At 46.1% G+C, this 23,900-nt stretch overlaps 1 protein-coding gene across 4 annotated transcripts in view; it reads left to right on the top strand.

Annotated features, from left to right (window-relative positions):
* Positions 1-23,900, top strand: part of TMEM241 (transmembrane protein 241) — a 120,325-nt gene that overhangs the window by 46,359 nt on the left and 50,066 nt on the right. For all 4 annotated transcript variants that reach the window (XR_011563791.1, XR_011563792.1, XM_070778837.1 and 1 more), the window contains exons 5-11: positions 1,341-1,418; positions 4,765-4,790; positions 9,453-9,504; positions 11,973-12,021; positions 12,763-12,808; positions 15,898-15,933; positions 19,439-19,473. Coding sequence is in view for 2 of the 4 variants with exons in the window: in XM_070778837.1 (XP_070634938.1) it covers positions 1,341-1,418; positions 4,765-4,790; positions 9,453-9,504; positions 11,973-12,021; positions 12,763-12,808; positions 15,898-15,933; positions 19,439-19,473 (322 nt within the window). In the remaining 2 variants the exon portion in view is untranslated. The remainder of the gene's footprint in view (positions 1-1,340; positions 1,419-4,764; positions 4,791-9,452; positions 9,505-11,972; positions 12,022-12,762; positions 12,809-15,897; positions 15,934-19,438; positions 19,474-23,900) is intronic.

The following is a 23,900-nucleotide window of genomic DNA, read 5'->3' on the forward strand; positions in this document are numbered from 1 at the left end:
TTTTGAACTGTGGTGTTGAAGACTCTTGGGAGTCCCTTGGACTGCAAGGAGACCCAATCAGTCCATCCTAAAGGAGATCAGTCCTAGGTGTTCATTGGAAGGACTGATGCTAAAGCTGAAACTCCAATACTTTGGCTACCTCATGCAAAGAGTTGACTCATTGGAAAAGACCCTGATGCTGGGAGGGATTGGGGGCAGGAGAGGAGAAGGGGACGACAGAGGATGAGATGGCTGGATAGCATCACCGACTCAAGGACATGAGTTTGAGTGAACTCCGGGAGTTGGTGATGTACAGGGAGGCCTGGTGTGCCGTGATTTATGGGGTCGCAAAGAGTCGGACACGACTGAGCAACTGAACTGAACTGAAGTGATACGTTTTAGTACGTATGCAACTGTGCGGGGTCTTAGTTGCAGCACACAGCCTCCTCAATCTTCGTTGCGGTATGCAGGATCCTTAGTTGTGCCATATGGGATCTGGTTCTCTGACCAGGAATTGAACCCAGGTCCCCTGCATTGGGAGCACAGAGTCTTAGTCACTGGACCACGATAGAAGTCCTGCGGCTAGAGTTTTGAGGGTCGATTTTCAATCTGCCACACCACTAAACTTCTGTAATCATCTCTGTCTCTTCTCCTGCACCCAGCAGCCCAAGTTCCTATAAACATGCAGATGCAATCATGTCACTTGGGCTTTAAACCCTTTAGCATCTCCTCTGGTCCTCAGGATGATCCTGACTCCTTGATATGATTATTGCCTCACCTTCCCCTCCCCCACTTTCCCCTTCCACACTATTTCCACCCCACTCAACTCCCCCCCAGTTCCCCGAGAAAGTGGGCTGCCTTGATCCTCTGGACTCTCATGTGCTTCTCTGCCTCCAGCCCTCTCCCACCTTGTCTCTTTTTGCTGGGCTCATTCTAGTTCATCATTCTGTTCCTGTTTAGACTTTGCGCTTCATTTCCTCAAGAAGGCGTGCTCTGCCCACGCTGGGTTGGTTATGCCTTTCTGTGCATCTGGTCAGAGCTCTCACCTCTAGAGAGACAGCCTATCTGTTACGTGTGCAGCTGTTCACAGGATGTGTCCCCTACACCTGGCACGGTGCCCGACACACAGTAAGTGCTTAATAAGTGATGAGAAAACCCATAGGAAGGGAGTCTCTACACCTACCGAGTATCAAGCCAGCAACAAGAGTGCTGATCCACGCAGAAGAGTTTTTGCTGGAGAGGAGTAGCTATGTGAATGCCAGCAGTTCCCACAGATCTTTTATTTTGAAGCAGACATCAAGAATTATGTAATTATGAGATCAAAGAAATATTTTCATGCTTATTCCTTTGTTTTCTTTCAGGCCATTCCTGTGTTTCTCACTTTGCATAATGCAGCCGAAGTTATCATCTGTGGGCACCAGAAGTGTTTTCGGAAAGAGGTAAATGATTACGCAAAAGGCTAGTTTCACTTCCCTTGCTTGAAATTTCAAAGACATGCTTTTTATGTACTGCCCAGGTTAGAGCCTGCCTTTTTCCTGCCATCTGTTTCCAGTCAAGGCTGCCTGATGGTGGTCATTAATTAATTTCAAGGACCACGGTTTCGACATCCCTTCAGGTCACCCAGCATACATGGGGATGCTTATGGGTCTGAACGGAACTCACCTCCAGGCCAGCGATGAACCAGGGCTTGGGGGGCTGAGGTAGAAATGCCTGTGGGCCTGGGCGGGTGGAGTGGGGGAATGGGCATTACCCCACCGCATCCCAGCACCACGAGGAAATCAATGGCAAGCTTCCCATAGGGTGCTGGGAGCTTTAGCCCACCCTGGGGAAAACTTTTCTTCCTCACCCCAGCTCTGCCTTCCACCACCTGAACAGCTAGCTTCCCTCACCTTCTGGGCCTCCATCTGTGCAAAGGGGAGAGAAATGTCACTCACCCAAGAGTTGCAGGAGGACCCTAGCAACTGCTTGGTGCTCCCAACACTTTCTGGCACACAGTAGGTGCTTGGTACTCATGAGCTATGATTTTTAATATTATGAGTGGGAGTTTTATTTTTTAATAATTTTATTTGATCTTTGGCTGTGTGGGTCTTTGTTTCTGTGAGGCTCTTCACTAGTTGCGGTGCCCAGGCTTCTCATTGCGATGACTCCTCCTGTTGCGGGGCACAGGCCCTAGGGCTTCAGTAGTTGTGGCTCCCAGGCTCTAGAGCACAGGACCAATAGTCGTGGAGCGTGGGCTCAGTTGTTCCACGTGATCTTCCTGGATCAGGGATTGAATCCCTGTCTCCTGCACTGACAGGCAGATTTTTCACTTCTGAGCCACCAGGGATGCCCAGTGGTGCTTTTAGGTTGGTGCCTCTTTTTTCTAATATCTGCCTGTTTCAAATGACTTCCATCAAAATTTTGGAACTCTTAAACTCGAGAGAGGCTAGTGGGTCATTCAGGCAACACACTTTTTATAGGCATGCCGGGAAGAGAGGCGGCCTTCCTGTGCCCAAGGCCACTCCACACACTCCAAGGGACCTTTCTGACACACAGATCGGATCATGTTCCCCCACATACAGCTCTTCAGGACTGCCCAGAACCTACCTGGAGGCATGCAAAGCCCTTCACCACCTGGGCCCCGTCCATCTGTCTGGCCTTAGAAATTTCAGCCACAGCTAAACTTCTCCGTTTTCCTAGACCATATCTTGATGTTTCTCTCCTCTGATCTGTCAGGAAACCTCTTCTCACACCCCGCCCCATTCACTCTGTGAATATTTCTACATCCCTGGGTGTGTGGCTGCCGTGCCAGGCCCTGGGTCTATAGTCATGGACAAGAGACATAGTTTCTGCTCTTAAAGACATGACTGAGCCACTGAGCACTTACGTGGGTGCACGCCCCTGCATTGGAAGCTCGGAGTCTTAACTGTTGGACCGCCAGAGAAGTCCTGAGCATCCCTTTCATTCTCATCTTCATTCCTACTCTTCCTCCAAACTCTGGAGATGTCGGCTATGTTTAGCTCAGAATCTGTTAGTGACAGGCTTTCCCAAGTTGCCCGCAGTTATTCAGGTGGGAGCCGGGTCACGTCTGCGTGCCATCCTTCTGGGGCCGAAGGGATTCGAGTGTCCACCAGGGGGCAGTGGAGTCCAGGTCCGCTTCGCCTTTTGGACTGCTGAGGCGGGTTCCACAAAGATGAGAGGGAACAAAGGAGCTAAAGACGGGAGCCACTGCTCTGTACACAGACGTCTCGCGTTCATTAAACCAGTACCAACCGGGTGATTTAGTCACACGTGAAAACTTAGGAGAGCCTTCACAGCAGGTCACAAAATTCTCTTGCCAGTGCTTTACCTTCTTTAAAAAAAAAAATTGAGATATACTTGAAAGATAAAATTATATTCATTTCAGGTGTTCAGGATAATGATTCAATGTGTATATTTTGAAATGATCACCACAGTAACTCTAGTTAACATCTGTCACCATGCGTAGTTACAACATTGTTTTTCCTTGTGATGAGAATTTTCAGATCTACTCTCTTAACAACTTCCAAAATAGGCAAGAGACTGTTGTTAACTATAGGCACTGTGCTGTACATTACATCGTCAGCACTTGCTCATTTCAGAATAAGTGGAAGTTCGTACCTTTTAAGCGTGTCACTGTTACAGTATGACTTATTTATTTAATTTTACCTGTGCTGGGTCTGCTTTGCTCTGACCTTTTCTCTAGCTGTGGAGAGCGAGGGCGACTCTTTAGTTCCAGTGCACAGACTTCTCATTGCAGTTCCTTCTCCTGTTGGGAAGCACAGACACTAGGACTCGAGGGCTTCAGCAGTTGCAGCTCCCGGGCTCTAAAGCACAGACTCAATCGTTAGTTCCTCCCCTGTACGTTGGATCTTCCCGGATCAGGGATTGAACCCCTGTCTCCTCCACTGGCAGCTGGACTCTTTACCTCTGAGCCACCAGGGAAGCCGTGCTTCACTTTTGAATAATATGGTCATACTTCACACTTTGAGCCGGAGGAAGGAAAAAATCCCAAAACTGTAGTTTGTCCTCAACTAGCAAAGTAATCCTTTTGAAATGTACAGAAATAAACTCTTACCTGGCCATTTTCCTTATCAAATGTAGAAAAATCTATGCTTCTCCCTGCTAGAGATTTCTTCCCAAGTGCCAAGGCCTAATTCCCTTAAAGTAATAAAAAAAGGAAGTAATAAAGGTGAAGTCTGTGTTAGAATTTCTTTGTTTCTTCATTTCAGGGAGCTTTAAACGCCAAGTTCCAATTTCCCCAATCTGCCCTCTTTTCCTTCTCTCTAGGGGTGGAATCAAATGTCCCTGGTCCTTTTTTTCTGTTTCCTAATTTACACATCATACCAGAGAATTTATAGCGCTGCTCAGAGTCAGAGCTGGATTAATGAAAGGAAAATTTAAAGAGACAGAGTGGAATAGAAGTTGAACCAGAGCCTGATTGCTTTTCCTGCACAGGATACATCAATTTCTGTCTCCTTTTCATGGCGCGTGAGATATTTGAAGGCTTGGGCGCGGCGGCATTGTGCTTTTTTGTGGGTAAACAGAGTTCTAATGGTGAGAGTGGTAAAACTACTCATCCAGAAGTGACTCACCTCTGGACCTCTGAGTCATCCTTCATTTGGTCCAAGCAGAAAAAGCCTCAATAAATACTGAAGTGCGGCAACTTGTTAAGACCCCAATAAACTTATTCATAATTTATGTGCCTCTTGATCTAAATATTTTCTTTTAAGGAGAACAAAAAAAAATTTTTTTTAAGATTAATGCTGTCTTTTTATTTTCATACAGAAAACTTCTTCTCCAAAGATTTGTAGGTAAGTTTAAAAAAAAACCCAGGTCCACAAACCTCTAAAATAGAAGATTTAACCTGATTTTAAACTCTGATCAGAAACCGTCTGTTGATGATTCATACTTGAGAGTTAACAGAGGAATTTCTTACAAACACTCGTATATCCCTATTTCATGTCTTATTCAAAAATCTACTTCCTTTTTTTTTTCTGAAATATTTTATTTCTAAGGGGAAAACAACCCGTGCTAGGTTTCAACCACCGATGCCCAGAATTTTGCTGAGTTGCGCAATACTGATGAAGAATGAAAATGGAAAAATGGAAACAACTTAAAGTTTTAAAAATAAGGTTTGCAGTTTATTGAGTTTTTAAGAATTCCCACGGTGGAAAAAGCACTGACCTGTGCATCCAGGGATCTGAGTCGTGGTCTTGGGTCACACGGCACCATGGCCGTGGACAGGCTGCACACCCCTCCATTTCTCAGTGTCTCCAGGTGAAACATGAACAGTGACCCGCCCCCCCAACCCATCCCTGTGCCCCCTGTTGTACAAATTCTGATCTGAGTGCCTCATTCTCTGATGACTTCCTGTCTCCTCGGCAGTAGCTGCGAAGTTCAGTCCTCAGTCCTGTAGATAGAAAATCAGCAGAAATGCTTTGATGCATGGATTTGGGCCTTTTTATTTCAGCTATTTCTGGGCTTTTATCCAATCTCCTTTTTTTTGCCTTTATTACAAGCTGCTACTTGAAGAAGGAAAAAAAAACCCCACAGTCAGGACTCATCCTCTTGTTTAAGAGATTAGCAGGTGTTAAAAAGAGGCATTAAAACCCATTCATGGATGCCTGGTGGAATCAGGTGTTGCTCAAGGCCAAGTTTGGTGGGAACCTGGGCTATCCCACACCTGGCTGACCCCCTTCTCCCCTCAGTCCCAAGGGCCTGTCTGTTTGAGAGCTCTAACACTCATTGTGGATGGTGAAGTGTCTTGCATCGGAAGCAGGGGTCCCCAACTTCCAGGATCTAATGCCTGATGATCTGAGGTGGGACCGATGTAATAATAATAGCAATAAAACGCACAGTAACTGCAATATGCTAGAATCGTCCCGAAACCATCCCCGTACCCTGGTCCATGGAAAAACTGTCTTCCATGAAACCGGTCCCTTGTGCCATAAAGAATGGGGACTGTCGCTCCACAGCCTTCTGTTCACTGCAGGCAGACACTGAAGCCGATGAGGGTCCGCCTCTCCCCCCACCTGCAACCTGTCTGTTCACGTGCAGTCGCAGGAAGCCTCCCTGTGAGCCTCCCTCCCCTCGCCTTACCCTGGCCTCTGAGTTGCTCTGCAGTCGGGTGCCAGGGAGTCTTCTTGAGGTCATTTGTGTGTGTGCCTCGAAAGTTGACCAGACTGTAGGAGTGGGTGGGCTGGAGTGGAGAACCTCTGCCGTGTCATCCTGCCCTTCCCAAGGCCTTGAGGCCCCAGCTCCGAGGCTTCCCCTGTGCCTGTCCTCCTGTTCCGGGCTGGGTTGGCCAGGCTAGTCTGTTGGGTACACGTGTGTGTCACAACACCATTGAGGACTCAGGGGAACGGTGTGTGGACAGAACTGATTAGCATCACTATTGCCAGTGTACTTAAGTTATGAAGAGCCTGTTGTCGTGTATTACATATATATGTAAGTAATACAGAATTCAATACGTGTACAGAATATATGGCTTGCCAGGTGGCGCAGTGGGTAAAGAATCCGCCTGCAATGCAAGGAGACACAGGAGATGTGGGTTCAATCCCTGGGTTGGGAAATCTCCTGGAGGAGGGCATGGCAACCCATTCCAGTATTCTTACCTGGAGAATCCCAAGGACAGAGTAGTCTGGTGGGTTACAGCCCATGGGGTTGCAAAGAGTTGGACACGACTGAAGCGACTGAGTATGCATAGAATATATATGGGTGTGAGATATCCCACGCTAAAATCCCCTAACAGTGAAAATGCTGTATTCACTGCCCCTGTTCATGTCCTTGACCTTTTGCTGTTTGCCACCTGATGTAATGGTCAGAAGGGACCCAATTCTAAATATGCTATTGCCTCATAAATGGAAAGAGGGGGAAAGAGCATGTGATATGTGGGTTTTGTGTTTTCTGCTGCCTTCCTTTAGGAGGAGAGAATGACTGGGACAAGATAAAGAGCAAGGTATTTTGGTATGCTGCTGTTGCTGTTGGTGCTACTGCTAAGTCACTTCAGTCGTGTCCAACCCTGTGCGACCCCATAGATGGCAGCCCACCAGGCTCCCTTGTCCCTGGGATTCTCCAGGCAAGAATACTGGAGTGGGTTGCCACTTCCTTCTCCAATGTAAGAAAGTGAAAAGTGAAAGTGAAGTCGCTCAGTCGTGTCTGACTCTTCGCGACCCCATGGACTGCAGCCTACCAGGCTCCTCCATCCATGGGATTTTCCAGGCAAGAGTACTGGAGTGGGGTGCCATCGCCTTCTCCTGTATTTTGGTATAGGAAACCCAAATACCACATAAAAACCATTTATTTCTAAGTCAAAAAATAACTCCAAATCGACTTTGTAATGAATGAGAAAATTTGAAAATATCTGTGATTGGCAATGTTACTTTTTTGTGCAAGAATTTTTTTTAAAAAAGCCTTTATGATGGCAATTTCTCATTATATGTATATATGAATAAAAAAATAGTAAAATGAATTTCTATAGACTCGTCTCTGAGATTCAGCAGTTTCAACTTAAGCCTGCACCCAGCGTCTCATTTCAGCAAATCACAGGCTCTGTAGGGTTACATCCATAAATATTTTGGTATGTGTAAGAGATTTTTTTCTACTGAAATTTTTAATTATTATTACTATTTGGCTGTGCCAACAGCTTGCAGGATCTTAGTTTCCTGACCAAGGATTGAACCTGGGCCCTTGGCAGTAAAAGTAGTTGGAGTCCTAACCACTGACCACCAAGGAATTCCCTTATTTGGGAAAAAAGTTTAAACTGGTAGAAAAGTTGCAGGAGTATTACAATGAATCCCATATACCTTTTATTTAGTTTCACTCATTGGTAACATTTTTTGTATTTGCTTTCTTTCTCTCTCTCTCTATGCACATGGTGGCTCAGCAGTAAAGCGCCTCAGCCAATGCAGGAGATGCAGGTTCAATCCCTGGGCCAGGAAAACACCCTGGAAAAGGAAATGGCTACCCACTCCAGTATTCTTGCCTGGAGAATTCCATGGCCAGAGGAGCTTGGTAGACTGCAGTCCACGGGGTCACAAAAGAGTCGGACATGAGTTAGCGACTCAACAACAATATATGTATCACACAAAATATATATAATTATTATATAATTATACATATAATTATTCTTACTCTTATTTTTTCTGAACCATTTGAGGATAGGTTGCAGGGATTATGACTCTACCCCTAAATACTTCAAAGTGTGTCTCCTAAAGTTAATAATCTCTTGTATAACCACAGTGCAATGATTACATTTAGAAAATTAATGTCTCATATAATTCTGTTATGTAATATTGAGTCGGTGTTCAAATTTGGTCAATTATCCTGACATTTTCTTTTGTAGTATTCACCTCCCTCAAAGATGCCATGTCTCTTCCTAATCTTTTTTTTTTTTTTACTATAACCTTTAATCTGGAACAGTTCCTCGGCTTTTTATTGCCTTTCATCGCCTTCAGATTTTTGAGTCGTGTAACCCCATTGTTTTGTGAACTGTCCCTGAATTTGGGTTTGTCTCAGCATTTCCCTGAGATTCAGTTTAAGGTCGTGCATACTACCATATGAGTGATACTGTACACTTCTCAGTGCATCATATCAGGAGGCACATGATATTGATCTGTCCCACTACTGGAGATGTTAAGTTTGATTATTTGAGTAAGTTGATAAGATTGTAATGTGCTTTCCACGGTGTTTTCTTATTGGTAAGCAGCAAAACTGTAGTCTGCTTCGCCACATTTTCCACTTCCCTGGTGGTTCAGATGGTAAAGAACCTGCCTGCAATGTGGGAGACCTGGGTTCAATCCCTGGGTTGGGAAGATCCCCTGGAGGAGGGCATGGCAATGCACTCCAGTGTGCTTGCCTGGAGAATCCCTTGGACAGAGAAGCCTGGTGGGCTGTAGTCCCTCGGACAGAGGAGCCTGGTGAGCTGTAGTCCATGGAGTTGCAAAGAGTTGGACAGCACTGAGCGACTAACACTTTCACTGGCCAGTTTTCTACTAGTGTATTTGTCGGGATTGGTAGTTTAAAAAAAAATCTCCGTTTATGTACACTTTTTTTTTTTTTTTTTTGCCTCGACATGTGGCATGTGGGATCTTAGTTCCTCAATCAGCCATCCAACCCATGCTCCCTGCATTGGAAGCACAGACTCTTAGCCACTGGGCCACCAGGGAAGTTCCTATATATACACTGTTGTTCTCGAGTGAGCCAGCTGTGGTTTTATACATATCCTGCAAATGCTTCTCTCTGGGAAGATGGCTCACTGAGCCCCAGAGAAGGAGCTGTCTGGTGTCAGCAGAGCACGCAACTGAAAACTAGACAGATAATGTGGTGCTCAGAGGATGAGCAGGGCAGCTGGGTGTGGTCTCCCAGGATCTCTGCTTCACCCGAGCTCCAGTGGGTGTATTTCCACCTCCACCCTCTCTGGGACGCCCTTCATGTTGGACAGTAAAACTGTGTCTTTCACCTCCTCTCCACAGCGCCCTCTTCCTCCTGGCCGCTGCCGGGTGCCTGCCCTTTAACGACTCGCAGGTAAGTTCAGGTAGACTCACTTTGCCTTCAAGTATCTCTGAAGCCTGCCCGGATGAGCAGAATTTCCGAGTCCTTCCTTTGAGAAGCAGTATGACCCCGGCCTGTGCAAAGACATGTAAAAGCAAACTTCAGGCAGGGCCTAGGGGATCCACTGGCCAGGCCAGCACCTCCCCTCAGGTCTTCACCTCTCTGTGTGTGGCAGGGTGGCCCACAGAGCTCAGACCTCTGGGTGCTGTGATGGGGGCAGTCCACCCTCTGAACCAGCTAGGAGGACCTGCGAGCCCAAATGACCCACACACCGAGGCAAAATTGATTTTCCCCTCTCATCCCAAGGGGGCTTCCCAATGGCTCAGCAGGTAAGGAATCTGCCACCAATGCAGGAGACACGGGAGACGCAGGTTCGATCCTTTTGTTGAAAAGATCCCCTGGAGGAGGCAATGGCAGCCCATTCCAGTATTCTTGCCTAGAAAAATCCCATGGGCAGAGGAGCTTGACAAGCTGTTGTCCATGGGGTCTCGAAGAGTCGGACATGACTGACTGACTGACTAACATTTTCACTTTCTCATCCCAAGGGCCTTATCTTACACAGTGATTTTCGCTTTGTTTTCCTGAGTTTTTCTTTCTTAGGCACTGAGGACCCACCCCCACCTCCAGGAGTCATCTCATTCCTGGGTCTTTTTTCCCTTCTTTCCTTCCCCAGCATTGATTAAATCCCCATCAAGTGTTAGGCACCAAGCCAGGCTCTGGGGGCACAAAGAGAAATTGCCGTCGTCCGGGCAGAAGCCGGAGTCTAGTCAGAGCAGAGGGGAGGGGGCAGACAATGAACAGATAATTATAACCCGGGGAGGCCAGGGCTCTGTCCGGGGCGGGGTGGGATCCTGCCAGGCGCCTGGGAAGACATGGAGGCTCAGAGGAGGAAGAGCTGACGATTATATTGAGCTTGCTGGGTGCCAGGCTCTGGGCCAATGCTTTAGTGCCTTATTTTATTTAATCTCAACAATAATTCCACAAGGGTAGCAGCTATTATTGTCTCCATTTTGTAGTTAAAGAATAGTGAGACCCAAAAGGTCACCAGCTAACAAGTAAGTGGAGATTTTAGAATTTAACCCAGATCTTTCTGATGCTGGAGCCAGGCTCTGTTGACTGGACCTAAATCTTTATTTATTTGCCTGCTCTTCGTGGCAGTGCTCGGGGGCTTCTCTCTAGCTGTGGCTCGTGGAGTTCTCGCTCTACTTGTGGCGTGGGGTGTAGAGCACATGGGCTCAGTAGCTGGGGTGCTTGGGTTTAGTGGCCCCATGGCATGTGGGATCTTAGTTCCCTGACCAGAGATCGAGCCCACACCCCCTGCATGGGGAGGTGGATTCTTAACCACTGGCCACCAGGGAAGTCTCTGGACCTAAATCTTGAAGGGTGAGGAGGAGTGAACCAGGAGAAGAAGGCAGGGGCGGCCGGAATCGTGGAGGTGTCCTGAGCGTGCCCTGTGACTCAGCTTCATGGCACATCCACCATGTGTGTGCCCCTGGGCTGATTCCTGCTTTCTTGGACTTGACCATCTCATGGAGGGTGGAGACAGAGGCAGATCATAAGCTGAAAGGAATGTATCAGGTGAGATAAATGGAAAAAGTAAGGAAGGGAAGAAGAGGAGGGAGTGCCCCTTGGCCAAGTTGGCTGGGGAAGTCCAAGCTCTCTTTCTCTGGAGAGGGGATGGGCAGTGGATGGGACTGCTTGGGTTGACAGGGGCTTGTCATGGGGGTTCTTGGGTGCCTTGTGTTTGGATTTCATCCTGAAGCCACTGGGGGACTGTTGGATGATTTTAAGCAATAGGTGACACCATCTGATCTGCCTTTAAAAAAAAAAAAAAACAATGATTCCTTTATTTATTTATGTTTGGCTGTGCTGGGTTTTTGTTGCTGCCTGGGCTTTCCCTAGTTGTGGAGAGCAGGGGCTACTCTGTATTTGTGGTGCGTGGGCTTCTCATTACGGTGGCTTCTCCTGTTGTTGAGCACGTCTTAGGGTGCTTGGGGGTTTCAGGAGTTTTGACACATCTTCTCAGTAGTTGCAGCTTTTGAGCTCTAGAGCGCAGGCTCAATAGTTGTGGCCTAGGGGCTTAGTTGCTCTGTGGCATGTGGGATCTTCCCAGACCAGGTATTGAACCCGTGTCTCCTGCAGTAGCAGCCAGATTCTTTAACACTGAGTCACCAGGGAAGCCCCTTGGATCTGCCTTTTAAAGATGCAGTGCTGGGGAGTGTTGGGGGTGGGGAAAGAGATGCTGGAGGCAGAGAGCCCTGTTAGGAAGACGTCGCGTAGGCAGCTGGGTGAGGAGTAAGGAGGGTCTGGCCCAAGGTCCCAGAGTCCTGTCTGGCACCGTGCTTGGTGCTGTGCATTGGCATTTAAAATCGCCACTCTGGATTCTGTTTGTCTGTACTTACATCCTTTTTTTTTTTTTTTTTTTAAACCCTGTGTTACAGTTTGATCCAGATGGATATTTCTGGGCTGTAATTCACTTACTCTGTGTAGGTAAGTTTTTTAAGAATTCTTACTTAAACAATTGAGACTTATTATTTAGACCTCATCATGTACCCACTTTTTAGTGATCCCAGACAATAGGAAGATTAAATCCAAGATGTCAAGGTTAAAATTAAATGGGCATTTTTTTTCTGGTTTGATTTTCCTATTTTGGAGTTTTCCCGAAATGGTTCCAGTTCCCATAGAGTCTCCTCTTTCTCATGACAAATGTTACTAACTCACCAGGGCCTAGGGTCCATTTCCTCAGATACACTTGTGCAGTGCTAGCTCCTTCTCTAAAAAATGGTGGGGAGAATTCCATATCCAGAAGTTTGTGTCCATAAAAACTCTCTTTCAGCAGTACACTTAAAAAAAAAGTGGGTGAAATAAAAGGACCATCTACTTTATTTCAAACCAATGTTTCCTCTCTTAGAGGGAAAACAGTGCCCTGACTTTGTGACACACAGTTCAGAAATCCAGTGATGTTTCTCATGGCACCATCAGAGGAAACCCAGGCCTCCCGTTAACTGTGTCCTTCTGTGGACCATGAGCCTCACTGGCCCAGCCCTTTCTCTGTGAACTGCATCATCTGGGGGATTACCAGATGCACATCCTTGAAGTCCTCTAGAGTGCTGTTGGTCACCCTCTGTGGGCTGCGGGTAACCCTTGCAGGGAAGAGAGGCCCTTTTCCCTGAGGATTCATGCCCCCTGAAGAATTCCCTGTGCGAGTGACTCCTGTTGCTTCCTCTCCAGGGGCTTATAAGATACTACAGAAATCCCAGAAACTCAACAAGTTAAGGTAAACTTTAAAAAAAATACATGTATATATTTTATGGAGCTTCCCTGGTGGCTCAAATGGTAAAGAATCTGCCTGCAATGCAGGAGACCAGGGTTCGATCCCTGGATTGGGAAGATCCCCTGGAGAAGGGAATGGCTAGTATTCTTGCCTGGAGAATCCCATGGACAGAGCAGTCTGGTGGGCTACAGTCCATAGGGTTGCAGAATCGGACGTGACTGAGTGACTTACACACATATATTTTATAATTAATTAATTAAAATTTTTTTGTTTGCAATGGGTCTTGGTTACTACTCACCAGCTTTCTCTAGTTGCAGCACACGGGCTTCTCATTGCCCTGGTTCCTTGTGTTGAGGCCCACAGGCTCTAAACACACGGGCTTCAGTAGTTGCAGCACTCGGGCTCAGTAGTTGTGGCTCAAGGGCTTAGTTGCTCCGTGGCATGTAGAGTCTTCTGAGACCAGGGATTGAACCCATGTCCACTGCATTGGCAGGCGAATTCTTACTCACTCTGACGCCAGGGAACTTTTGAAGTCTGGTAAGTTAATGTTTCACTAAAGGAAAGGGGGAGACCCATGGGGTTGTGAGCTTCTTCCATCAGAGAGACAATGAAAGTCCAGGATAGGGGGAGGGCAGCAGTTTGGGTCCACCAGGAGCTGAAATGTGCCAGCCGCCAGCCATATCCGAAGAGCCTGGAAGTCTCTCCTCTTCCCTCAGGGCAGCTGTTTAGATGACATTTTGTCAAAAATTATGTGACTGGCCTCCTTGGGCCCCAGTTCACTTCTTGTAGCTCAGAAGCACAAGTCTTTTTCTTGCTTCTCCAGCCCCTTCCAAACTAGACCCAGAAGTCCCTCCCATCACTAGCTCTGTTCTGAGGTAAAATGAAGCCTTTGTTGAAGGCAGTCAGTGGCACAATTGCTGAATATAAATGAAAAAGATGAGAATTCAGGCCTCGGTCAGACTGGAGCTGCCAGGTCAAAGCCCCCTAGTGATCAGCTGGGTTTTGGGGCCGGGTGAGGTCAGTTTTCATTCCAATCCCAAAGAAAGGCAATGCCAAAGAATGCTCAAACTACTGCACAATTGCGCTCATCTCACACGCTAGTAAAGTAATGCTCAAAATTCTCCAAGCCGGGCTTCAGCAATACGTGAACCGTGAACTTCCAGATGTTCAACCTGGTTTTAGAAAAGGCAGAGGAACCAAAGATCAAATTGCCGACATCCACTGGATCATTGAAAAAGCAAGAGAGTTCCAGAAAAACATCTATTTCTGCTTTGTTGACTACGTCAAAGCCTTTGACTGTGTGGATCACAACAAACTATGGAAAATTCTTCAAGAGATGGGAATACCAGACCACCTGACCTGCCTCTTGAGAAACCTGTATGCAGGTCAGGAAGCAACAGTTGGAACTGGACATGGAACAACAGACTGGTTCCAAATAGGAATAGGAATATGTCAAGGCTGTATATTGTCACCCTGCTTATTTAACTTACATACAGAGTACATCATGAGAAATGCTGGGCTGGAAGAAGCACAAGCTGGACTCAAGATTGCTGGGAGAAATATCAATAACCTCTATGCAGATGACACCACCTTTATGGCAGAAAGTGAAGAGGAACTAAAAAGCCTCTTGATGAAAGTGAAAGAGGAGAGTGAAAAAGTTGGCTTAAAGCTCAACATTCAGAAAAAGAAGATCATGGCATCCGGTCCCATCACTTCATGGGAAATAGATGGGGAAACAGTGGAAACAGTGTCAGACTTTATTTTTGGGGGTTCCAAAATCACTGCAGATGATGATTGCAGCCATGAAATTAAAAGACACTTACTCCTTGGAAGGAAAGTTATGACCAACCTAGACAGCATATTGAAAAGCAGAGACATTACTTTGCCAACAAAGGTCCATCTAGTCAAGGCTATGGTTTTTCCAGTAGTTGTATATGGATGTGAGAGTTGGACTGTGAAGAAAGCTGAGCGCCGAAGAATTGATGCTTTTGAACTGTGGTGTTAGAGAAGACTCTTGGGAGTCCCTTGGACTGCAAGGAGATCCAACCAGTCCATTCTGAAGGAGATCAGTCCTGGGATTTCTTTGGAAGGAATGATGCTAAAGCTGAAACTCCAGTACTTTGGCTGCTTCATGCGAAGAGTTGACTCATTGGAAAAGACTCTGATGCTGGGAGGGATTGGGGACAGGAGGAGAAGGGGAGGACAGAGGATGAGATGGCTGGATGGCATCACCAACTCGATGGACGTGAGTCTGAGTGAACTCCGGGAGTTGGTGATGGACAGGGAGGCCTGGCGTGCTGTGATTCATGGGGTCGCAAAGAGTCGGACACGACTGAGTGACTGAACTGAACTGAACTGAACTGAGGCCTACAGAGAAAGATCTGAAGGGACTGACTCCTGGGAGGAGGTGGTATATACTCTGAGGGTGTGTGATGGGTCCTAGGGCACCATATTTTCTTTGAATAAAGTGTTTTTGCAGCAAGAAGTTGGTAGAGTTGTTAAGATAATATACAGGATACCCAGTTAAATTTGAATTTCAGCAAATAATTTTTTTAGTTGAAGTATGTTTCATGTAATATTTGGAACACATTTTTACTAAAGTATTATTCTTTACCCGAAGTTCAGATTTATTTGCATGTGCTGTATTTTTACTTGTCAAATATGGTAGCCTTAGAAGTCAGTCCAATGGCCTGAGAGAGCTGACACTCTTTTTATTTTTTATTTTTTGGCCAAGCCTGGTGGCCTGTGGGATCTTAGTTCCCCAACAAGGGATCAAACCCTCGCCCCCTGCATTGGAAGGGTGGAGTCTCAACCACTGGACCACCACAGAAGTCCCAACACAGCTTTTAAAACTGCAGATGTACCCAAAGGAAATAATCAACCAAAGTGAAATTGCATGTGATGGTACTAACTTAGGAAATGGTTTTCAAAAATGAGCCAGGAAATGAAGTACTCTTTGTATTGTTTCTTGATAGTTTATAAATGTAACTTGTACATAGGTATAATTTATTAATAGAGGAAAATTATTATTCTGTATATATAAAACATATCTATTATTTCATCTTTTATCTTTTTTTTTTCTTATTCCTTAGTGACATTGACCAGCAGTACTTAAACTATCTATTCAGGTAAAATATAATTTAAAATTTCAAAAAATAATTTATATTCTTCTAGAGCTAATGGGTTTTTATTTTCAATAGTATCTTGATTGGGGAGATCTGAGCCAATGTGCCTGCCAGGAAGGCAACCTAAATAATTGGTGAGACGATCAGAGTTGAGGAAACGAAACAGTAATCCTGCCCTCAGGCCAGACAAGCAGGGCTTCCAACCAGCCTCAAACTTCAGAGGGCTATGCCTCTCCCTAGGGCTTTTGGAGTCTGTAAGGCTGGTAAGAACCCACACCTTTTCTTCTAGACTGGGCCCTGAGATTTCCTACGAAATGGATTCCAAAGTCTATCTTCTTAACTCATTCCTAGACCCAGTGGATGTCCAAGGAAAGGATTTTAGCGGGAAGGTTGTGGGTGGAGGATGGACTCGCAGGCTGAGATGTCCACACACAACACACATGTATGAGGTCCTTTGGGTACAGGATGGAGCCTGGTTTGGGGAGAGAAGAGGGTGCTTTGGGGGTCGGGAGCCAGAGGCTGGACCTTCCCCACAACGCCACCTTCTGACATGAAGCTCCAGGGACTCTGAGAATTCTGCTTTAATTTGGAGTTCCAGGTTGTTTTGAAGGTGTTTTTGTTAAGGTAAGATGAAGTTTGAGGCTTGGTTTATGACATTTAAGTGTGGCATTGAATAGTATTGAATAGATTACATTTAAATGTCATAAATCAAGTGTAATATTGAATATATGGGCTTTCTCGGTAGCTCAGTGGTAAAGAATCTGCCTGCACTGCAGGAGCTGTAGGAGACCAGGGCTCAATCCCTGGGTTGGGAAGATTCCCTGGAGAAGGGCATGGCTACCCACTCCAGTATTCTTGCCTGCAGAATCCCATGGACAGAGGAGCCTGGCGGCTACAGTCCATAGGGTCACAAAGAGTTGGACATGACTAAAGCGACTTAGCACACATGCATGCATTGAATATGTGGATTCTTTTGTACCCTTGACCCAAAACAGGCATAGAATAAGGCTTAGCCACTCAATAGAATGGCCTGGGAGCATTCTTGAATCCTGGGAGTCCCCAGGGCACCCTGCGGGACCTAACTAAGAAACAACGAGGTTTGCTGTCTGAAGCTCAAGTTTGCCTAATGCAACAGCATTCTGTCCAGAGGACTGAGTTCACAGAGGTGCCTTTCAGCATTTGGTGGTTTAGTCGCTAAGTTGTGTCCTATTCTTGCAATCCCGTGGACTGTAATCCACTATGCTCCTCCATCCATGGGATTCTCCAGGCAAGAATGCTGGAGTGGGTTGCTATTTCCTTCTCCAGAGGATCTTCCCGACCCAGGAATTGAACCCGGGTCTCCTGCATTGCAGGCAGATTCTTTACCAACTGAACTATGAGGGAAGCCCCTATCAGTTTTGGCCTCATGGATTTCTGGAGGAAGTTACTCAGCTTAAAATGTTCGACATGAGCTGTATTCTCCACCTACAAACCCACCAGCTGCCTTTTCAAGAGATGTTTCTGAAAATGCAGAAAGACTCTTGGTGTTTGAAATGTTTCCATGACATTGTACCACTTTAAACAGTTCTTCCCCCACCCCCCGACCAGAACTTATAGCCAAGTCGAGCAGCAGCAGAGGGTTCAGGGGATGGAAAATCAAGCCACTGTGACCACCCCCACCTGCTAGTTCTTCTGCCTCTCCCGCTGTGTGAGGGTTTCACTGCCGGGGAACCTGATGCTCAAGGCTTCCTGCCTCAGACTGCTGATTCTGTTTCTAAGTCTTCTTTTCAGTACAAGTGAAGAAGGTAAACCAGGGCTGAGATTCGATTTGCCACAGGCCCTGAGCATCCAAACCCAAAGATCTGCAGTTAGTCAGATCTGTCTGGACCTCTGCCTGCTGGATTGATCTCTCTGCTGGTTTGAAAACACAGAGAGAACCTGCTATGTATCTGGCCCTGCTAAATACTTGAGATCCAAAGATAAATAAAATATGGTTCTTGATCTCAAGGCCATCACAGTGTAGGAATTAGGAAGGCATGACATTACATTTACAAATTTTCAGATGTGGACTAGAGAACCAACTCTTTTATTTAATGATTTATTTTTACCCCCTAGTCTTGTCTTTTAGAGTCACCGTTTGGGGTGATCCTGATGATGGCATTTGGGATGCCATGTCAGGCCCTGGGAGATATTTTGGGATGGAAACGGGATCCTTCACATCCTACCATAAGAGCAATAACTTCTGCTGCTGAAGTTATAAGTGGAAGGGGATCCAGTGAGCTAGAATAATGGGGTATGTAGAGGGTATGTGCTTTCTGGAGAAAGAAGAGATAGCAAGCAGACAGCCTGTGTAAAGGATAGAAAAGCTCCAGTCTTGTTTGTGGTGTGTATGTTTTTTACAGCTGCATGTAAACACTTATCTTATAAACCTACAACTTCTGAATGGCCAGGATGTGGCTATTCTCCATGGCCTTTGTCCTGACCCGCCTCTCTTCTCGCCTCTTTCTGTGATGCTGCTCCTTTGGGAGCTGTCAGAAAATCAGAAATGGTGCTGGGAGGTAACTCAAGAGCAGGGCAGGGCAGTGCTGAACTCACACTGGTTTCCTTGTAAAACTGGCCTCTTCTACTTCCCTGTAGTGTCACCAACTGCGGTCTGAGGTAGTGGTTCTCAGCCCTGGTACTTTATAGCTTCCAGGAGCCATGACAAATTAAAACCATGGATGCCCAGACTATTCCCTTAGAGATTCTAGCCGGGATACTGGGCTCTTCAGATGTGTCTGCAGGGTGAGGCCATCCAACATCAAAACAAACAAACAAACAAACAAACATTCTTGGTTCTACTTGAATATAAGGTTTTATTCCTACCTCCAACTAAACCAGCTGCCTGGTAGCATGAGTTTTGACAGAAGAGGGTATAGAAGGTGGGCTTAGGGCCACACAAAGGTGCTTGTAGACAGGCACTGGGAGATGGGACAGGTTTCCAGAGAGGAAGATGGGAGAGAGCCAAACAGGTATGACCTGCATCGTCCCTTATAGCATCAACTACAGATTGGTCCAGGAAGTTTTCAGGCACAGGGTGGATGGCATGGGTCATGCTGTGGATTAGTTTCTTGGAAATCTACCACTCCTTCTGTAGTTAATTTTGTGATTTAGCTCACAAGTAAATTTAGCTCACATTCAACAGCTAGCTTTTAGGCTGCAGCCTCTTTGTAATTTAGAGTCTGCTTTGTTTCGCTGACAAGGACACTCTGTAGATTAGCGGGCTATGGTGATCATTCATGGTATGGCTGATGCTCAGGGAAGAGTGTGGACCCTCAGAATCATCACAAGAGATCCAGCCCTTTTACCAAAACTTGAGACATTTCAGGACATTCTCACACTCTTCCTGATGAGTTAGATTTCGTCAGAATGAGAACATTCAGTGCAGATAATTTGCTTTTAGGCAAATCTTACTATTTCCAAGTAGAATGGGTGTTGTTTTCTCAGTGCTGGCGAAGCTTTCTTCACTAGTCTGCTGTTTCTTTTTCAGTGTGGTGCTCCTGGCTTTAGCAGCTCACCCCACAGGTAAGATTTCGTTTATTTGTTTGTCTTACATTGCCCACTGACCCAGTGCTCTGATCCTGCTTAAATCTCCGAGGGAAATTTTGTAAGAGAAAGTGGCTGCCTTCCAGGGTGTCAGGAATGGCCCACATACTTGAAACTGCTCTTAATGTTCCATCATGGAATTCACTGTCCATGTGCATGTGAGCGTGCGCTCAGTCTCTCAGTGGTGTCCAACGCTTTGCGACCCATGGACTGTATCCCCCACCAGGCTCCTCTGTCCATGAGATTCTTCAGGCAGGAATACTGGAGTGGATTGCCATTTCCTCCTACTTTTATGTGAAATGGTAACAAATAAAACTGTGGTCTATATGAACAGTGCAGTTGTTTGGAACGAAGTTGTGTAATGCACAGCTTTGTGCAGCTCAAACAGCAGCCAACTGCTTCAAAAAGCACACAGGTTTGTTAGAGTAGATAATTAAGGCAGGTAGATATTAAGGTAGGAATTTGGTGTGCGAGATTATAGAAGCTCAGAATCTAGGAGATCCCTTGGAGATCAGTTTTTCCCAGTTTTATAAAGCCTGGTCACTTGACCTAAACCCTCTGATGGGTCTTGGTGATGTGTTCTCATAGGACCATAAGGTTAATTACAAAATGTAAGCAAGTGAAACGGGAAGAAACTCCCTCTCCTCCAGAAGTGTCCGAGGACTGCCCTGATTGAGCAGCTCCGATTCCTGCCCGTGTGTTAGCTTTCTCATAGGACCCAGCCCTATGGGTAGTCTAGCCCATTTTTACGACAGAGGGACACTTCATTCTTTCCTGCTTGCTTATTACACTTTCCAAGTGAAATGTCCACCTCATAGAGTGGGTGTGGGTCAGCCAGAATGCTTTCAAGACTCCTTATATCTGCACCAATTAAGACACAGTAAGAGTCAGGACCCACGGGTGCAGTCTTTTTCTTTTTTTTTTTTAAAGCTCTGTTAATTTCCTTCTTTTTTTCTTTTGGCCGTTTTGTACCACTTGTGGGATCTTAGATTGATCCCTGGGATCAATCTAACCAGGGATTGAACCTGTGCTCCTTGCAGTGGAAGCTGAGTCCTAACCATTGGACTGCCAGGGAATACCTTCTGTTAATTTCTGACATTTTAAAACAGGGCTTTATCCTTTTTGGTTTTGTCTTACCTCTTCTTTTTTTCACTTGTGTCTTCATTATTTGGTAGTACTTTCAAAACATTTTAAAATTGAAATATGATTTACGCAAAGGAAATGCATATTCGTAAATGTACAGCTTGATCAATTTTGACAAAGGTACACACCCATGTAACTCACGCCTCTATCAAGATATAAAAAACATCTGTCACTCCAGAAAGTCTCCTCATGTCCTTTCCTAGTCACTCCCTTCTTACCAACCACCAGAAGCCCCTATTGATCTGGTTTCTGTTACCATACATAAGTTCTGTCTATTTTAGTCTCATACAAATCGAAACACATAGGAAGGATTCTTTTGTGTCTGGCTCTTGCGTTCAGCAGAGTGTTGAGGTTCATCCAGGTTGTTGTGTGTCTCACTAGTCTGTTCCCTTTATTGTTGACGACGGTGCCAGTGTATGAACCTTTTGTTTATCCATTCACCTGATGATGTGCACATGAATTGTTCCAGATTAGTATGAATAAAGTTGCAATCAACATTCTCATAAAAGACTTTTTGTAGACTTACATTTTCAGCCCTCTTGGATAAATACCTAGGAGTAGAATTTCTGGGTCTTGAGTAGTCATATGTTTACCCTTGAAATAAAGTGCCAATTTTCTGAAGCATTTGTACCATTTTACCTCCCACCCAGCAGCTAGTGGTAAAGAACCCGCCTGCCGATGCAGGAGACATAAAGGATGCAAGTTCAATCCCTGGGGTGGGAAGATCCCCTGGAGGAGGGCATGGAAACCCTCTCCAGTATTCTCACTTGGAGAATCCCCAGGAGAGAGGAGCCTAGCAGGCTACAATCCATAGGGTTGCAAAGAGTCAGACATGACTGAAGTGTCTTAGCATGGCAGCATGCACAATAATGCATGAGACTTCCGGTTACTCTGTGTCTTCACCAGCCTTTGGTGTTGTCTGTCTTATGTTAGCTGCTCTGCCAGGTGGGTGATGGCCTCTCAGTAGTGCTTTTGACTGAGCTGCCCTCCTCGCTCAGTCCTGAGTAGCTGGAAGGATAAGCTTTCCTGTGATGCAGATGGTGCGGCTTTGATACACACCTTTGGGACACACTGGGACAGGGTGGTAGGTAGGGACCAGGTAGACGGTTCTCCGTGTCCTGGGTGCAGACCCTGATGCTTCTCCCCCTTCAGGCATTTGGTTGTCTTCTTGGTGAGCGGGGTCTACGTCTCCTAACCTTTCAAAGTCACAGTTCATGCAGAAGCTCCAAGAATCTTGGAACCTTGCTTCCCCTGGGACTATCTTAGATAAGAGTAGGGAAAAGAAATCCTTCCTCTGTTTGAAAGTTTGCATTTCCTCTTTGTGTGAGGTCCCTCTGCGGTGGCATTTTCAAGAGAGAACATTTCATAGAAACAGAAGGGCAGGAGGACTTGCAGGAATCTGACCGGAAATGACCTTGTCACCTGGTGTCTATTGCTAGTACTGAGATAAAGCCAACAGTACTCACTACATCTTGGAACTGACCTTCTGCTTTCCCACTGATTCTGAGGACTAAAATGTGGTGAGAGGAAATTTTCCTGCTGTTCAAATATCAATTGTTCTTGGATGTAATAAGATCATTGCCACACTTTTCACTATAGCAATTTCATGCTCCATTATCTTCAGAGAGATGGGATTCACTCCCTCAGAGAGTCAGCAGAATTTTAACCATGGAGTATGAGGATGAAGGCTTAACTCAGACCTTGGTGTGTAAGCTGTGTGTTGATGCCACAAGACAAGTTTACAATGCTTGGACCACTTACTTTGTGCTTAAAGTGGGTGTTCTACACTAGCGGTGAAGGAGTGTTGTCTTTTGAGCATCCTTACACCTTTTTTGGAGAAGGCAATGGCACCCCACTCCAGTACTCTTGGCTGGAAAATCCCATGGACGGAGGAGCCTGGTAGGCTGCAGTCCATGGGGTCGCTAGGAGTTGGACACGACTGAGAGACTTCACTTTCACTTTTCACTTTCATGCATTGGAGAAGGAAATGGCAACCCACTCCAGTGTTCTTGCCTGGAGAATCCCAGGGACGGGGAAGCCTAGTGGGCTGCCGTCTCTGGGGTTGCACAGAGTTGGACACGACTGAAGTGACTTAGCAGCAGCAGCACACCTTTTTTAGGCTCCTGGGTTTAGTTGTTATGTGGTTGGGTCCAGCCAGCCACATACGGCAAGATCTTCAGGGCTAACTTTGTAGCACAGTTGAGAAGCTGGTGTGCACCCTCTCTGTTAAAGTGAAAAAAGAGGCCAGCTAAAGTCAGAGGGGAAGCATTAGGGGTCGATTTGAGATTGATTGGGCTTCCCTGGTGGCTCAGACCATAAAGAATCTGCCTGCAATGCAGGATGCCCAGATTTCATCCCTGGATCGGGGAGATCCCTGGAGAAGGAAATGGCAACCCACTCCAGTATTCTTTTTTGAAGAATCCCATGGATAGCGGAGCCTGGTGGGCTACAGTCCATGGGGTCACAAAGAGTTGGACATAACTGAGCGACTAACATAAAACTTGAGATTGAAGACCAGCGGAGCCAAGTGGAAAGTGTTTGGAACATTCTCTGTAGGGAAAGCAGGAGGTGTTGAGGTCTCCCGGATACTCTTGGTTGACTAGCACTTGTTATTTGTCAGAGATGGCCCTAACACAGTGGATACAAGTGATGAATAATCATAGAATTGTAGAATCATAGAATCGTCAAGAACAGTATGGTTCCAGAAGAAACCTTCATGGGATCAACTACATGACAAATGTGTGGAGGTTTTAGAAGTGGCTCAATGAGAAGAGCCAGCTATGCTCTCTTTTGCTCTCAATAATTTATATGATCAATTTTTTAGGATTTGGGTGAGGATTATTATGTAACTTGTCAATTCCTTAGGATGGTGATTTTTTTGCTTTATCTTCCTCCCTTCCTATCTACTCATGACCACTCCACTGCCCTGCAGATCCCTCCACAGCTTGGGCTGGGCTGTCAATATCTCCTCTTGCCCCACCTCCCTGTTCTGGGCACCAGGAGCCCAGTTCACCTCCCCTGAGTGAGGCGGTAGCACCCAGGGAAATATGAGGTTTGCGTTTAATGTATTCCTTTCTGCCTAGTCCTCCTGATCACACTGACTGCACTGCAGTCTCCCTCACTCTGAAAGGGAGGTTGGGAAAAAGCCAAGAACCAACAGCCGCTAAAGAGACAGAACAAAGCCTCGGAGAACATCCTTCCACCCTCCTGGCAGGGGGTTGGGGCCGCCCGCTAGGATCCGGATGCTCAAGGCTACCCTGGCT

This window comes from Bos indicus, chromosome 24 (genome assembly GCF_029378745.1).
Source record: "Bos indicus isolate NIAB-ARS_2022 breed Sahiwal x Tharparkar chromosome 24, NIAB-ARS_B.indTharparkar_mat_pri_1.0, whole genome shotgun sequence".
NCBI lineage: Eukaryota > Metazoa > Chordata > Mammalia > Artiodactyla > Bovidae > Bos > Bos indicus.